Below are 18425 nucleotides of genomic sequence, written 5' to 3'. Positions count from 1 at the left end.
GTTGAGTTCCTAGTAATAACAGGTGCTAGGGGAGGGAAGGAAAAAAGAGAATTATAAAACTTAGTACTCCCCTCCTTGAACTAATACAGATGAAACAATTAGAATAAATTTCGGTGTATAAAGTTAATATATGGTTGGTTGTTGTCCTTCGTTCTCAAAGAGGACCAAAGTGACATAACTATGCCAGAGTCAAGTTTCAGAGTGTCCAACAGGCTGATCAGACCAATGAGAGCTTGGAATGCTGCACCACAGGCTGGGCACAAATGCTTCGCATGCACTTTTGGGGTGGATTCTCTAAATGCGTATCAATATATAGAGAGGCAGTATAACATAGTACATGCAAGAGTGGCCTGGTTTAAATCTTTCCTCTGCTATGTACCTACTATTTGGAGATATGCTGGGAAATGTTTAACAACCAGCTTTCTGAAAATAGCATGGCATGCTTTTAAGCTTAATCTGCATTATTAAATTTCCCCCCATTATTTTATCATGTCCAGACAACTAACAAGACTTGAAGAACAGGTATCGGTCTGTATAAGTAGAGGGAGTCTCCTGACTGAGAATTACCAGAGTCAAAAGAAATCACAGTTCTAGACCAGAATGGAATAAAATTGTGCTAAATTGCTTTGTATAGATTAAAAAGGCTATAAGAATACAGAAAAGGGAGAGATCCCTAGCCCAGCTAGAGTAGTTTAACATGCTGTCATGCACAAAACTTGTGTTGACAGGGCAGTAGAAGGCATGCATCCCAGCCACATTCCAGTGCGGGTGTTCACCCTTCTTCTACTGACCCTAGCCCTCCCAGTGCTTCAAGGAGAGGAATCATGATGCAATTCAAAGAACATTGGATTAAGTGTCAGCAGAGCTGAGTTTGAGCTTCAGTTCTGTCACTGACTACTTATGCGACCTCCAAGGTCATATCATTTCCCTTTATTGGGACCACAGTTTTCCCATCTGCACAACGAAGGGGTTGGATTTAGAAGTCTCAGCTCAAGCACCACTTTCTGCGTGAAGCTGCTAATCCACCCAAGCTGCTAGCCCCCTGTCCTCAAAATCACATTGTATCGATTTCACATTTGAACCTGTATTTGAACGTGTTGCTTACTCTGATAGAAGATAAACTCCCTGAGGGCAGGGAATATTACTCTTTTATTTTTGTATCCCCAGTTTCTAGTGTAGAGCCTGGCACTTGGTAAGCACTTAAATGCTTATTCATTGATTGATTCTTAACGTCCCTTTCTGCTCTAAAATCTTGTGGTCCTACAATGTGGCCCATCTTAAGCCTCACAGTCTTTGTAAAAACTTCACCCATAACTTTAGCCTTCATTGATTTTCCTTTTCCCTGAATTTCTGTAGCATTTGTAGGCTATACCATTCAGTTGGCACTTTACTAATATTCTGTGGCATTTGGTTTCCTCCTGTTTCATGTGAGGTAGGCTTGTGTTCTCAACAAAATTCTTAATCTCTGTGATGGCTAGGGCCATCTGTTTGTGACTCCTATATCTGCTACAGAGTGGGACACATAGTGTGTATACTTAAACATTATTAATTGATTGATTCTATGTGGGGAAAATAATTTCTGTAAAGGCAGGAATGAGAATCATTTATTTGCTGTGGGGAAGCAAGGCTGGTATTAGGGAGACCTGTCCTCACTTGAACTGCTATACTGCCTGCCCACACTTGTTGGACCATAGAAACACACGTGCACATGTGCAAACTCATGTGCGCGTGTGCACGCACACACACACACACACACACACACACACACACACACTCATTTCTGACCCTTTCAGAAAAGATAGAAGTTGCTTCAAGTAGGTGGTGAATTGGACAGACAAGTTGATTAGAATGCTTGAAATGATTTTATTATTTACAAGACTGCCTTATTCTATTAGTATTACATAGTAAAAGGTTGGAATTGAGTCTTGGTTTTTATTTACTAACTCCTGCTATGTGACAAAGGGTGTGACAAATTTGTTAAATGACTTTTCAATCAGTTTTAATGCTGCTGATAGTATTTGTAAAATGCTTTATTCTGTGTAGTACGCTAGGTACAGGACCATTCTGTTTGTGGGACTAGTTTACTCCCCTTTCTTACTAAGTTATAATATTCTAAAGTACTTTTGGTCACTCAGTCGATCAATTATTTTTAAGTGTCTTCTTTGTGCCAGAAATTGTACTTTCAATGGGAGCACGAGGCAATTTTAATCTGAGATATAGAATATGTTGTTGTTCAATTGTTTCAGTCATGTCTGACTCTTCATGACCCCATTTGGGGTTTTCTTGGAAAAGATACTGAAGTGGTTTGCCATTTCCTTCTCCAGCTTATTTTACAGATGAGGAAACTGAGGCAAACAGGGTTAAGTGATTTGCCCAGGATTATGCAGCTAGTAAGCATCTGAGACCAGATTTGAACTCATTTCTTCCTGATTTCAGGCCCAGCACTCTGTCTTCTGCACCATGTAGTGCAGGTCTACACAAACCAGATACAAGATCATTTTGCAAGCTGTGGGGAGAGGCTAATAAGTGAAATTATAAAGAAAGGCTTCATGTAAGGATGGCACTTGTACTGAGTCTTGAAGGAAATCAGAGGTTTCAAGAGGTAGAGGGAGGTAAGAATGTAGTGAATTCCGTGCATGGGGGACAGGTAGTACAAAGGTTGGGAGATAAGAAATCTTATGTTATGTACTTGGAACAGTAAGAAGACTAGACTGACAATATCATAGTGTGTGCAGAGGGGAGTAATGTGTAGTACAGCTGGAGAGGCAGGATGGGACCTGGGTGTGAAGAAATTTAAATACAAAACAGAGGATTTTAGGGAGCCGTTGAAATTCGTTGAATATCAGAGGCCATAGTCTATATAGATATATATATATATAGATATATACACACACACACACACACACACACACACACACATATACATACATACATATATGTATGTATATACATGTATATATACATACACACATACATACATGTATGTATATATGTGTATATGTGTATGTGTGTATGTATGTATTTTAGGAAAATCATTTAGGTAGAGGCAGAATGTATTCTTATAAAGAAAGAAACTGCTCTCTATATGTTGACATCTTACCTAAGTTAGAAGTTAGAACTCCAAAGCCAGGCACTAACCTCATAACTGTGTGCTTTCCCTATTTTTTAACTTGTCTCATCTGTCTAGAATTCTTTTCTTTAGTTTTTTTCAAAGATCATCCCAACTTTTAGTACATTTCACAGACTTGCCTTTATAATGCACAAGAATCATAGAGGTAGCTCAGTTCCAAAATCATTGCCTTATGATTCTTAATAGATCAGTCTGCTTAAATGATTCAGTGGAAAAATATATTCATTGGCAAACAATGGCTCACTGTCTGGTCAGAGTGCTGCCCTGGAAACATCTCATCTCATATATCTTCTCCTTTTCAAATGGAATTCATCCCTCTTGCCCTAAATGTACTCCAAACTAACTTTCTGCCATTAAGGTTCTTCTCCATTCACCATCTTTCTTTCGAGGTTTCCCGAGTTGTTCTTATTTGGTATCTGTCCCTTTTACCTCTCAGGCCATTGTCTGGGCACAGACAGGTCAGTGATGATCAGTTGTTAATTAGCTGCATTATTTTATACCATATTAATTTGCAATACTCTGTGGTTCACAAGGTTCATTTGCGTAAGATGGGAGTCTCATTTTCAAACCACTGAAATGACTAATTGTTGCTATTATTTCTGTCATCGGATGTCTATCATAACTTGGACAAATCACTTAAAATTCCAAGGCTGCAGTTTCTTTACCTATAAAACAAAAAAAATGGCCTAGATGCCTCTGAGGTCCTTTCTGGTCCTAGATATATATTCCTATGCGACCTTGTTGTTTAAGCTAAAAAACAAAACAGAACTAAACATAACAAAAAATGAAAAATGACCACCTCTCCTATGAGACTGTAGACAACATTGACAAGGCTATCGGGTGTCCTTGAAGAACTACTGTTTTCAGTAGTTTAGCACACTTGGATTCAAAAGTACAGAAAGTACTAAAATAAAAGAGATGAGAATCTTGGAAGGAGTAAATAGTGCTATTAATAACATATATTTTCCATGGAGACATGGCCAGAGTTTTTCTCTACATTTTGGACACAAAAATGACAGAAGGTCTTAATTAACTACTATAGTTTTACTTTTCAAAGAAACTAGCCGGTTTATATCAGTTCTTAATCCCCTAATATCCTCTTTCATCTTCCCTGTCCTAGATCAGGGTTTGTTTTTTCAGTTGTATCCAACACTGTGACCTCATTTGGAGCTTTCTTGGCAAAGATACTAGAGTGGTTTACCATTTCCTTCTCCAGCTCATTTTATAGATGAGGAAACTAAGGCAAACAGGGTTAAGTGATTTGCCCAGGGTCACACAGCTAGGGAGTGACTGAGACCAGATTTGAATTCAAGATGAGTCTTCCTGGCACTTTATCCACTGTACCACCTGACTTCCCCAGATCAGGGTTAAGGATGCTTTAATTTTTAAATTATGGTTAACTTTTTCTAATTATACTGAGAATAGGTGTGGAAAGGGAATCGAAGTTCAATAAAGGGACTGAACAAGCCAACCTGGGAAAGAGGAGTTGGTGGCAACTGCTTCTCTGCCTGTATTTGCCTCTTTGTTTTTTACCTGATCCTATTTTTATTTTAAAATTATTTGAACAGCATGTGAACAGAATGTGCTATTCATATAAAATAATTCCTTCTCTGCCAATATACCCTTTACATTACATTGTTGTAAGCATCTAATAACATGACGACAGGCTTATTTAGCACTTTCTGGTTTCAAAACCTTTTACGTACATGAACTCGTTTAATCATTGCAGTGAACCTGTTTGAGGAGTCTTGTCTTATCCTCATTTTGCAGATGAGGAAACTGAAGCTTAACAAAGTAACTTGCTAGATTAGTTCATCTAACTTATAATTGGCAGAACCAGGACTCAGACACTATTTATTGACTAAATAGCTAATATTTCTTTTTACCATATTATACCTCCTCTGTTATGAATGCACTCTAAAAAGTATGAGGTGTAGGTATACTGACCAATAATCATTTTTATATGATATGTGAAACAATCTGAGACGTGGCAGAGAGAGAGAGAGAGAGAGGAAAAATGGTAGCCTAGCTGGTCCGAGTGAGAGATCAGAGCCTGAGAGGTCATTTCATTAACATGTTTCATTCACTTCAACTTGGGAAGGTTTTATTCTGACTAGATGCCACTCCCTTTTCTTATTATACTTTGCATCTTTGCCATCTTGCCTTGTGAGACAAACACAGTTCTTATGGTCTTTCCTCAAATTAAATTTGTAATTAGGAACATATTTGGTGTTCTCTCTTCTTGTTTGTGTGAGCTAGGTGGCATAGTGAACAGACTGGTGGGCCTGGAGTCAGGAAGACTCCAGTTCAAGACCACCCTCAGACTCTTAGTATCTGTGTGACTCTGGGCAAGTTGCTTTCTGGTTTCATAAATGTTCTGTCTGCTTCACTTTCCTCAATTGCAAAATGGGTATAATAATAGCATCTACCTCCCAGGGTTGTTGTGAGAATTAAATGAGATAATATTTACACAGCGCTTAGCATAGTGCTGGCATCATAGACACTTAAGAAATACTCATTTTGTTCCTTTCTAAACAGATATTATCTACAATATAACACTTGATGCTGATCGATTTTCCTCTAGAATAACTTCTAGGGGATTATTTAAAGAAAACAATGAAAGATACGTTAAGAAAAACGTGGTGGTGTATCATACACATACTTGTTCAGAGCACATCATCAATATACAGGTAAGGACTCATAATTTTCTCTTTTTCCCACCATGAAATTTCCCATAACCATCAAATAAATGAGAGCTTTGCATGCTCCTCCCTGTAAGTACATTATTGTACTCTTGCCTATTGGATAAATAAGGAATGCAATATCATTCTATGACAATATTTGTGGTTTCTTTCCCTTTCATTGCACATAGTAAAGTCTTTCTATTGAGAGTGGAAATGATTTCACTTTTTTGCCTTTGTACTCCTGTGCTTATCGCTTACTGTTACCTGGTTTACAATAGATATTCATGTAATGAATGTTCGTTTTTTAATTAATACTTAGGTTCTCAACTTAAGCTATTGTGGTTCAGTTGTTTCAGTCCTATCTGACTCTTTGTGACCCCATCTGGGGTTTTCTTGGCAAAGATACTGGAGTGGTTTGCCATTTTCTTCTCCCGCTCATTTTACAGATGAGGAAACTGAGGTAAACAGGGTTAAATGATTTGCCCAGGGTCACATAGATAGTAAGTGTCTGAAGACACATTTGAAGTCAGGTCTTCCTGACTTCAGGTCTAGCACTCTAACTAGCTGCTCCAAAAACAAGCTATTAGTAACACATTAATGAAAAAAAAATCAAAGTCAATGTTTTCTTAAACAGAATTCTCAGTGTCTAAAAACAAGGAAACTCAAATACCAGCAAACTGTAAGGACTTTTTCTTGCACAGTAAAATGCATGTATTGTTATGCTACTAAGATCACCTCTAAGTAATAGATAAATGGATTTGACTTGGGATGGATAGAAGAGAATAGATGATAGCAGAGTCAACATTATTTAGTCCACTTTTGTGTTTTTATTTGATTTTTAAAAAATAAATATGATTGCTTGGGGGGGACTGCCAGAAGTAAAATTAAGTTGTAGATAATATACATATTTATCATTAGAAACCATAAACAGGATTTGAAAGTAACTTATCAATCAACAAGCATTTATTAGACACCTACTCTGTGACAGGCATTGTGCTCAGTGCTGTGGATTCAAAGACAAACATGAATCAATTGCTACAATGAAGGAAATTCTATTCTTTTACAACATATGTGTGTGTATGTGTGTATATATATGTGTGTGTGTGTATACACACACACACATATATATACATATACACACACATATGTTTGTATGTATGCATGCAAAATATATAATATCACTAAAAGATAGAGTGAGGAACTAGCCCCTAGAGATGTTGTAAAAGGCCTCCTGCAGAAGGTAGTGCCTAAATCGGGGTGGGGGGGGAGCCTGCAGCCTCGAGGCCACGTGTGGCCCTCTAGGTCCTCAGAAGCAACCCTTTGACTGAATGCAACTTCACAGAACAAATTCCCTGAATAAAAGGATTTGTTCTGTAAAACTTGGATCAGTCAGAGGGCCGTACTTGAGGACCTAGAAGGCCACATGTGGCCTCGAGGCCACAGGCTCCCCACCCCTGGCCATAAACTGAGTCTTGAAGGAAACAAAAGATACCAAAAAGCAGAGGTGAGGAAGGAGTGTATTCCAGCTATGGGGACGGCCAGGGCAAAGGGACAAAGGTGGAAAATGGAATGGCAGGAATGAGGAACAGTAAGGAGGTGCTACAGTAGATGAAGGAAAATCATTATAATAAGCTATAAATGTTGATTGGGACCAGGATGTAAAAAGCTTTAAATGCCAAACGTGAGTGTTTCTTTTTAGTCCTAAAGGCAATAGGGAGTTATTGAAGTTTATTGATTAGGGGAATGCCATAGTCTGACCTGCATTTTGGCAGGGTTGCTTTGACAGCTGTGTAGAGAATGAGTTAAAATGGGGAAAGGCAGGGTAAAACAATGGAAATATACAAACATGGCAGAACATTTAAATTACTTTTCTGGGTTAGTTTGGGTGGGATGATGATAAAGTTTAAAGGCAAACTTATCCAGCTGTTTAATAACTGTAATTTGAAGACTTAAATAAGACAATTAAATGAATCATTTATGAATAAAAGCCTGAAAACTAGTAATTTTTCATCTTTGGTATAACTTTAAACATAGGTCAAAGATATGTTCTTTCATTGGCATAATTACTCCCCTTCCACCAACAAAATATACTATATTAAAGTATCCAACTATAACTTAGTGAATGGTGTTAGAGAGTCACCATGTTGAAAAATATACCACCCTGTGTCCTATCTAGTAAGGAGTCTCTCTGAATTTAGCTAGCGTGATCTTCAATCAATTTACTATCAATTTCTGATTCCTGCTCAAAGACTTCCTAGCTTGGGAGACTCTGCCAGGTCTGGTGGTACAGTTAATTAATCAAAAGCAAAAATAAAAACCCCTGCCTTCAAGGAGCTTACATTCAATTGGAGGAGATAATATGTACGTTGTAAAATTTTAAATGCTACTTGCGTATTTTTTGAGAATATGGAGTTATTGCCATTTGAATAGCCCTTTCCTGAAATACGCATGTAAATATATTTAGGGGGAACTGGCCAAAAATAATTTATTACATTGTTACTAAGTACACTTAACTTTTGAAATTTCTAGTTTATAATTTTATTTTAACTGAAAATTGTGAAATGTCATTTATCTAATATTCCAAATTGTTCTTGTGCCTCTTAGGAGCCAAATTTCCTAACTTCCTACCCAGTAGAGAGGAGAATGGAGGTCATTACTGCCTTCATTATCTAGATAGATGGCCTTCATTTTCTGTCTCTAGAGTAGAGACAAGCACTGTCTTTGAGCTTATCAATCACAACCCTGAAACTCCGTAGGGCCTTCTTTTGCTGCTGCCCTAATTGCCAAACTCCAAGCGTCTTCCCCTCTCAGATTGATTTTTTTTAAATTTGACTAGGTAAAAGACCATTCGTTGTCTCATTTCTTACCTAGTCTTAATCGTTGAATGGACTTTACCTCAGTCAAACTGAGACCTGGGAAAGACCTTAGCTTAAAAAGGCTAAGGTGTCCCAATGCATTCAGCGACCTTACCAGTTGTCCTGATTAATATCTTGCCACCAGACCCAGATGGCTCCAAAGGAGAAAGTGGGGCTAGTGACTTTGTGCAGCACTCCGTCACTTAAATCCAATTCATGTGTAAGTCATGGCATCATCTTCCTGATACCTTGGTCCTCTTTGAGAACGAAGGTCAAACAACAAATGCCAAACCAAGTTTCCTTCCAGACCACAATCTAATATTATGTGGTCAGCAACTTTGGCCAAGAAGCCTAGTGGTTCTTGAAAATTAAGCTTTTGTGGTAGAAAATTAGAGAAATAATTATTAATCAAAAGACTGGATTCTAGATTAAAGTGATAGGCAATGGAAGATGGGGAGAAAGAAATTTCTAAGGGTTCTTTTTTTCTGATTATTGTAACTGAATAGATCATTGACTTTCATAGCCATTTACTGTTGTATCTACAGTACACTAAAGTCCTGCTCTGGTTGCTCACTTTAGTGTAGGTGTGCTTGAGTTCTTTAAGACTATGCCAGCATGGGGCAGCTAGGTGGCACAGTGGATAGAGCACCAGCCCTGAAGTCAGGAGAACCTGATTTCAAATCTGGCCTCAGACCAAACACTTGACACTTACTAGCTATGTGACCCTGGGCACGTCACTTAACCCCAGTTGCCTAAAAAAATAATAATAAAAAGACTATGCCAGCACAACGTAAGACCTAGAAGAGTCTACCAAACAAAAGGCTACATATATGAAAAGAGCAGTAGACTATGCTTGTCTTTCCTCAAACCTAGCTAAATTTGGAGAGGTTCCTCAAAGGAAACAGGTTAGCCACTGTTACTTAGAGACCATTTAGGGGGTGAAGGGAGTTTGATTTGACTAGACAAAGGGAATATATATGCATATGGAATCCCACAACCTTAAGGAAGTGAGTGCCCATGATTAACAAAATCTTCTGATTATATTAGCTGAGATTAATGCCAAACTTTTTTAATGAGTTGAGTTTAGTTTTATTTGAGCCTTTGGATGAAAATGTCAAAGACCAGCAACATGTCACGACTTGAAGGATGTGTGATTTCATCCATCCTGAATGTGGATCCTGAATGAACCCCTCAGCATCCTGTCTCTGTCTCTTGCTACCCATATTCACAATTGAGAGTTGACCATATTTGTAATAGTGAAATCATTCTGTAGCTACTTTTTATGTCACTTTCTTTACTCTGTTCAAATTGAAAGGGAAGCTTTGTTTCTCAGGAACCTTCTGATGTTGTCAACTCCTTAAATGTCCGAGTGGACATCAGTTTGGCAAAGCCCGGTACGAGTCCTGCTCTTGAAGAGTATTCTGAGACTTCAAAGGACTTCAGTGTAAGTAGAGGCCTGGCCTTCACAATTTTTAAAATGAATAATTCTGTTCTTTGACCAAACCAAATTAAATTCCAATCGTCACAGTGCCAATGCCAATAATAACACAATCTCCAAGTTGCCTCCCTTAACAGTATGTGTGGGGGGGGAAATGACATTTTCACTTTCTTTAGATACCTTTTTTAAAAGACTGTGGGGATGATGGAGTCTGCATCTCTGATCTTGTCCTTAAAGTTCAACAGATAACGGATACTCAGTAAGTTTCACTTTGAAACTCTGTGTGTGTGTGTGTGTGTGTGTGTGTGTGTGTGTGTGTGTGTGTGTGAGAGAGAGAGAAAGAGATAGATAGGCAGACAGAGAGAGATAAAGGGGAGAGAGAGAGGAAGAGGGAAGGAGAGGGGGGAGGGAGAGGAGAGAGAGAGAGAGAGAGAGAGAGAGAGAGAGAGAGAGGAGAGAGAGAGAGAGAGAGAGAGAGAGAGAGAAGAAATAATATATTGTGGAGAAGATTTTGTTCAGTTACTCTTTATAAATAAAGTATGTATTTGTTATGTGGGGAACATTTGCCATTTGTCATGAATAAATACCTATACAAATAGAATTTCAGTTCCTCGCATTAGTATAGAAGGAAAACACTTGGGGATATGCCTATTTGTATTTTAAAGTTACAATTAAGAAAACATAGTAACATTTCATCATTTTACTTTCATTCTCAACTAAAGTAGTCCTAATTCAGTTTATTGCTCAGAAATATTTTATTCTCAGTATTTCAATCTCATATAAAACATCTTTGTAATTTTGGGTGTAGAAAGTCTTTGAATATCCAGGGTGGATTGATTTGGAGACAAATTGTACCATTTGCTCTAGCTTTTTTGCTTTTATTATTAACAGAAAACAGCCATATATTGTCAGCAGCCAAAATAGAAGGTTAACATTTGCAGTGATGCTGAAAAATAAAGGAGAAAGCGCTTATAACACCAGAATTGTGGCTGCTTTCTCAGAAAACTTGTTTTTTGCCTCGTCCTCGGCATCGGTATGTGACAGTATACAATGACTAACTTAACTTTTCTTCCCACTTATAGCATTTGTTCATTTGGGCCTGTAAACGGGGAGCTCTTTGTTTCCTCTTGTCTGGTACTGAAACCTTCCTCTTTTCCCAAGTGGTCTTGAGGCTGCTCAGCTTATCTTCCTCATTTAAAGCAGCGTTTCCACCTTAATAATAAAAACATCCTAATTTTATAACTTCTAAGTAGGGCAGGTTGGCATATAAATTGGCACTATATCTAGACAGATTTTTGCTTCACTGGACAAATTATCTTTTCTTTTCCTGTGAGACTTGGCACAAGACATTTTACACTCCCCTAACTCCCAGTAGCACAGAGATCTGGTGCTGCTGCTGTGTCTGCCCCCCACATGCCTCAGCCTGAACTTGCTAAATCAAAGGGCTGATATGCACAGAGCTTAGGCTTATTCTTTGTAGCTTTGGAACCACAGGCCTTTCTGTGGTCAAGGTTTTTGTATTTGAGCCAAACCCACTAATCAAATAGAGATGAACACTGTGCCAGAAACACATTTGAATGTGGATATTTTCTCCAAGGGGTAAAGGAAAATAAAGCAAAAGCTATAATTTGGGGTATTTTTTTTAACAGACACACTTAAGAATAGGATAAAAAAGATTTTTATCTATTTTCTTATTTAAACTTGTTGGGCTTAGTTTTGAGCCTGCCCTGACCTTTTCAGTATTTTTTGTGGGGGTGCAGTAGAGAATTAAAAATGCAACTTTCTATTTTAAAGGAAAAAAGATTCTGAAAAAGATTTAAGTAATTAAGAAATTAATAACAGAGTCCAGTGCCTTTTAACATTGCTTTCATTTGAAATATTTTAGTCATTGTATAGATTGCTCTCTTGGTTCTGTTTACTTTGCTTTCCATTATTTCTTCAAGTTTACCCCCAGTCCAATCCATCTTCCACTCAGCTGTCAAATTACTTTTCCTAAATCAGAGGTCTGACTGTGTCACCCTCTTATTCAGTAAACTCCAGTGGCTCCCTATCACCTTCAGGATTGAGTACAAAATCCACTGTTTGGCTTTTAAAGCCAGGCATCATTTGGATATCCCCTTCCTACTTTTTCAGTCATTTTACACTTTACTCTCTCCCCAGTGTACTCTGTGATCCAGTTATCTTGCCTTTTCTCACTCTAGAGTTGGACTCTAGATTTTCATTAAACTTATTTGTTCTATAAAATTTGGATTCAATCAAAAAGCCACACTTAAGAATCTAGAAGGACACATGTGGCCTCAAAGCCACAGTTTGCCACCCCTATGAGTCTAGACACCCCATTTCCCAATGCTGGATCCTTTCAGTGGCTATCCTCCATGCTGGAACTGCCATTTCTCAATTCCGCCTTCTGGCTTCCCTTATTTCCTTCAAGACTCAGCTAAAGCCCAAAAAAGCCTTTCCTAGTATCCTTAATGTTAATGCCTTTCCTCTTGTATTTTTTTCGATAAAATATATTGGTTATATATATATATATATATATATATATATATATATATATATATATATATATATATATATATATATATATATATATATACATATATGTATATATATGTATATATGTATATATACACACACGCATATATATACATAAGTATATGTTTACATATACACATACATAAATATACACACACATATATGTATATATACACATATACATATATGTGTATATGCATATTTGTGTATGTATGTATATATACACATACTTATCCTGGTCATTCTGTAGATAGTTGTTTACATGTATTCTCTATCAGCTTGTTGAGATCTGGGACTGTCATTTGCTTTTCTTTGTACTCCCAGTACGTAGCACAGTGCCTGGCACATGGTAGGTGCTTAATAAATGTTTGTTGACTTGACTTGATTTATCAGTATTCCTATGTTTCTCTAAATTCCCACAATCTTTCTAGTCATCATATCTTATTGCATAATAATATGCTAATATATTTATATACTACTGTTTGTTTCCTAGTCAATGAGTTTCTAGATTTTTTGCCTGGAACAAAAACTTTGCTCCTAGCTTATGTTGTTACTGTTCATGAATTCTTTTCAACTAATAAGCTTTTATTTCTTTCCTCACCTCTCTTCTCCCATTAAAAAAAAAGGATCCTTGTAAGAAATATGCATAATCAAGCAAACTAAATTCTAATGTTGGCCATGTGAAAATGTGTGTCTTATTCTGCATCTTAAGTGTATCACTTCTCTGTCAGGAAGTAATATTCTTCATCAGTGGTCTTTTTGCATTATGATTGGTCAACACTGATCAGTGTTCCTAAGTGTTTCAAAGTTGTTTGTCTTTATACTGTTGTTATTATTGTATCAACTGTTTTCCTGGTTCTGCTCATTTTACTATGCATCATTTCATACAGGTCTTCCCAGGTTACTCTGATACCATCCTTTTGTCCTTTCTAATGGGATAATGATATTTCATTATATTCATATAATTTGTTCATTCATTCCTCAATTGATAACTTTTATTAGTTTCTAGTTTTTTGTTACTAGAAAGGGGGCTCTTACAAATATTATTGCAGATGTGAGTGCTTTTCTTCTTTCTTTGATTTCTTTGTAGTAGCCCTAGAAGTAGCATTTCTATGTCAAAGGACATGCACAGTTTGGTAATTTGGGGGGCATAGTTTGAATTTGCTTTCCAAGATGCCTTGACCAATTCACAGTTCTTTACCAGTGCCTTGTTTTCCTATAGACCCTCCAACATTTATTTATCTCTTTTTTGCCAACTTGGACAACTAAGGGATGTAGGGTAGAACCTCGGTTTGTTTAATTTGCGTTTTTCTTATTAATGACTTGAAATACTTTTTCATGTAGCTATTGCTAGTTTAGTTTTCTTCCTTTGAAAACTGCTTATTCATATTTTGACTATTTGTCAATTGTAGAATGTAAAATTGAATCAATTCCTTATATGTAGTATATCCCAAAAGTCTTAGTGCAGTCTTAAGCTTAAAACTGCACTAAGACTTTTGGGACATGCTGTATATCTTGAAAATGAGATCTTTGTTAGAAAAAACATGGTATGAAGATTTTTTTTCCAGTTTTCTAATTTCAGCTGCATTCAACTTATACTTCTTCAATTTTTTCTTAATTTATGACAATCTACTTTTTCTCCCCTTCATCCCCCCCATACAAATGACAAAACAAAACCCTTGCAATAAACGTACATTTGTTGAGCAAAACAAAGTCCTGCATTGGCCATGTTAATACATACATATACATATATGCATGTGTATTTATTTATTTATAAAGAGGGTGGTGAGATAGAAGGCATGTGCTCAGTACCAGTACTCTAGGTTCATTGTAATCTATATCTGCTCCCCTGTCCTCCTTCGCTGTTCCAGAGCCAAATGGCAGGTTTTTATCCCTTTCTTTCCTTTTAAATCGCTTATTGTGATCTACCCTCCTTAGTTAGAGTTCATTTTTCTTAGGATGAATTCTTCCCTTAATCTCCCTCTTATTCTCTCCTTTTGTTCTTCCTTTTCCCTCCTGTTTTCTTGTTCCAATCCAATGTAATCCAATATTTATTGAGCACCTGCCATGTGCCAGGCACTGTGCTAAATGGTGGGGATGTAATTAATAAAAAGAAAGACATTCCCTGCCCTCAAAGAGCTTGCATTTCCCTTCTCCCTTGCCCATCCCCTTAGTGAATTCCTTTGCCTCCTCTTCTTTTTCAGCTTTAAAGGTCATCAAAATATACCAAAAACTCTCCTTAGGCCCTGTGCCTTATTAGATTCTCTTTGTAATCTTGGACACATGTATCATCTCCCCATATTAAAGTGTAAACCATTCATCCCTGTTTAGTTTATTAGTATTGCTCACTCATATTTACCTGTCTTTGTTTCTCTTGAGTCCTGTATTTATATTTCAGAATTTCTTATAGTTCTAATCTTTTATGTCAAGAATACTTGGAAGTCCTCTATTTTATTAAAGGCTTATTTTTTCCCTGCAACATTATATTGAGTTTTGGTGGGTAAGTTACTTTTAGCTGTAAGCCTTTATGTTTTGCCTTCTGTGATATTCTGCTCTCCACTCCTTTTTATTTGCCATTGATAAATTTGTATGATCCTGACTGACCCTTTGGTATGTAAATTCTTACTTTCGGGCTACTTGCAGTATTTTTTCTCTGACCAACAATCTCTAAATGTTGCCTATAATACTCCTGGGAGTTTTATTTTGAAGTTTCTTTAGGAAAGGGACTAGTGTATTCTTTCTTTTCACTTTGTCGTCTTGATTCTAAGAGATAAGGGAAGGTCTTGAACTAAGATGTTTAGCTCTTTTTTTTTTTAGTCACAACTTTCAGATAGTCCAATAATTCTTTTATATCACCATAATTTCCCCAGTATCCTTTTACCTTTCACTTCCAAAGAGCCATACCATATAACAAATAGTATTTTTAAAGACACAAAAAGAAAAGAAAAAGAAGGGGAAAAATCAATATAACTGATCAACATACGGAAAATGTCTAAAAATATATGCAATGTGCAACACTTGTAGGCTTGCCATCTCTGCCAAAGGGTGGGATGGGAATGTCTTCTTGTATCTCTTATGGCTTGCTCTTTATAATTTTGCAACATTCATTTTTAATTTTTTAACCTTTCCACTTACATTGTTGTAGTCATGGGGAGACAAACCTTCAGCAGTCTTTCTGCTGGAATGCTCCAAGTGGCCGTTCCTGGCTAGATTCAATCCCCAGTGGAAGTAGGCTTCTCTGTTTTTATGCTGACCTGGGCTGGGAAAAAGAAAAAAGACTCAATCTGATTTTCTTTTTTTGGACCTCCTACTCAAGACTCAACCTGATGGGTTTTCTAGATTTTTATGGAATAGTTGTAGGAGAGAGAGCTCAGCTGTATTTCTTCCTGGTACTTTGCCCTCTTGGCTGGTTTTTGCCTCTCACCTGTTTTTCTACTATAAAAAAAAATGTTGCTGTAAGCATTTTGTTGTATTTTGTCTTCTTCTTTCTATTTTTCTTCTTTTTTCTAACATTTATCTAATTAGGACACATGACCAGTAATTAGATCTTTGGCCCTAAGGGTTATGAATAATTTGGTAACTTTCAGCCCATAATTTTTTTGGGGGGGGGTGAGTCAATCAGGGTCAAGTGACCTGCCTAGGGTCACACAGGTAGTGAGTATCATGTGTCTGAATCTGGATTTGAACTCAGGTCCTTCTGACTCCAGGGCTGGTGCTATATCCACTGTACCACCTAGCTGCCCCCTCAGCCCATAATTCTACATTACTTTCCAGAAAGATTGGACCAATCCATAGTTCTACCACTAGTATATTGATGTGTCTGATTTTACACAGCCCCTTCAACATTATTTCTGGCTTTTACTATGTCTGCCAATTTGGTGGTCGAGAAATGAAAGCCCATAGTTACTTTGATTTGCACTTCTCATTATTGATGATTTGGAGAATTTAAAAATATTGTCAAGAATTTGTGTTCCTTCTTTTAAAAACTGTCCCCCTCCTTTGATCATTTATCTTTTTGAGAGTGTCTCATCATGAATTTAATTTTTTTTCCAGAAACAATGTAATGCAAATTCTAAATAGATCAGGCTAAACTTGGAACTCCAAGCCCACCAATAACAGAATCCCAGAATGCTCAAGTTTTAAGGGACCTCAGTAACCATGCAGACCAACTCATACTCAAAAGGAAACCTCACTGTGATATTTCTCACAAATGATTATATGTCCTTTGTTTGAAGACCTCCTGGAAGGGTAAAGCCACTGTCTTTAGTAGCAGTGCATTCCATTTTTGGACAGCTTTAGTTATAAGAAGTTTTTCCTAGCATATAGCCTAAAATTTCTAACTCACAATTATTTTAAAATAGATAAAACACTTCACTTTGTTATTATTATTATCATGAAGCTTGCATATGTATTTTTTTAATCTCTCATACTTGCACACATAATCATCACTTTTGTGTCTTGGTTTTTTTGTCTGCCTTTCAGGTTGACGGGACTGAGGTTTCATGTCAGTTGGATACTTCCAAGAAGGTTCTCACCTGTAATGTTGGCTATCCTTCTGTCAAGAGTGACCAGCAGGTATTCCTGGCATCTCCCTGTTCAAATGTGCTTTAGCTTCAGTGCTCCTAGGTCTTCATCAAGTAATACTGATAACCTCATAAGAAGCTCTAAGTTGATTTTTTTTTCTTTAACTCGTTATTTAAATTGGATAAATTAGGATTTTTCATGTATTCTTGAATTTTGGAATAACCCACAATCTGTGCCTTCTACACAGACATGACCTATGTCTGAGTGCTATATCATCTAAACCTATTGCCTACCGTTTGTGAAAATGCCGGGCAGGAAAGTCCTAAGCTTATCTCCTGGCACTAACTCAAATATAGTACAAAGATGATAAACTATTTGGTACTGGATTACATGTGCAGAATGGTAATGTAAACTTTGGGAAGGGTGGGGGGAAGTGAAAGTGAGTCTCAGTTTGTTTAAAAAAAAAGACCAAATTCTGGAGATGAAGTGAGACAGGATACATTAGCAGCCTTAGTTGAGAATGACAAGAATGTGGCAAATTTCTACATTTTGATGTAGATCAAATTCAGAATCAAATTGGGTATGTTTGCCATTTTTGTAAAACACTTTGTTGATTCAGTGATTTATGAGAACTTCTCTGGGATTCATTTATGTAATCTATTTCTTTGAATTTTATTTTTGTAGGTGTCTTTTAACATAAACTTCGACTTCAATTTCCAAAATCTTCAAAACTTGGCACGTGTCAGTTTTCAAGCTTTAAGGTGAAATATTAATTGTGACGTGGGAGTGGGTAGGTTTTATACTGTATACATTTAAAGCAGCATTTTAATTGTTTTCATCCTATTTTTTTTAAATAGTGAGAGTCAAGAAGAGAAGGAGGAGGACAATACAGTCAACTTCAAAATTCCTTTGCTGTATGATGCAGAAATCCATTTAACAAGGTAGATGGAGTTAACACTGCTGACAACAGATGTGTCTGTAATATGTTGCTTTTTGAATTTTTAGTGTGCCCATTAATGAAGAATTCTTTACTTCCACTAAGTAGAATGCTTTGCTGCATTAAGAGTTAATATCAAAAACCTTCGCCCAAGTCAACCAACTGCCTACCAGATAGGTTTTGAGTGACTCCTTTGGACCTGTATGGGAAACTTCATCACTGTAGGCTTAATGATCTATTCAGTCTCATGTTACCTGGGAGGGGCTTTATACCCATAAGTGTTTCATACCACCAATAGAATGCTTCCAAGTTTCTGCCAGCC

The 18425-nt window shown here is 37.0% G+C and overlaps 1 protein-coding gene across 2 annotated transcripts in view; it reads left to right on the top strand.

Moving 5' to 3' along the window:
• ITGA2 (integrin subunit alpha 2) overlaps positions 1–18425 on the top strand; it is a 147001-nt gene that overhangs the window by 93955 nt on the left and 34621 nt on the right. For both annotated transcript variants that reach the window (XM_020996873.2, XM_020996863.2), the window contains exons 17-23: positions 5669–5820; positions 10003–10113; positions 10284–10366; positions 10999–11140; positions 17125–17217; positions 17851–17927; positions 18024–18107. In XM_020996873.2, coding sequence (XP_020852532.1) covers positions 5669–5820; positions 10003–10113; positions 10284–10366; positions 10999–11140; positions 17125–17217; positions 17851–17927; positions 18024–18107 — 742 coding nt within the window. The remainder of the gene's footprint in view (positions 1–5668; positions 5821–10002; positions 10114–10283; positions 10367–10998; positions 11141–17124; positions 17218–17850; positions 17928–18023; positions 18108–18425) is intronic.

The sequence above is a fragment of the Phascolarctos cinereus genome, unplaced genomic scaffold, assembly GCF_003287225.1.
Source record: "Phascolarctos cinereus isolate Bilbo 61053 unplaced genomic scaffold, phaCin_HiC Scaffold_4;HRSCAF=312, whole genome shotgun sequence".
NCBI classification, from domain to species: Eukaryota; Metazoa; Chordata; class Mammalia; order Diprotodontia; family Phascolarctidae; genus Phascolarctos; species Phascolarctos cinereus.
Note: the sequence above shows the minus strand (reverse complement) of the source record. Positions and strands in the feature narration are given on the sequence as shown.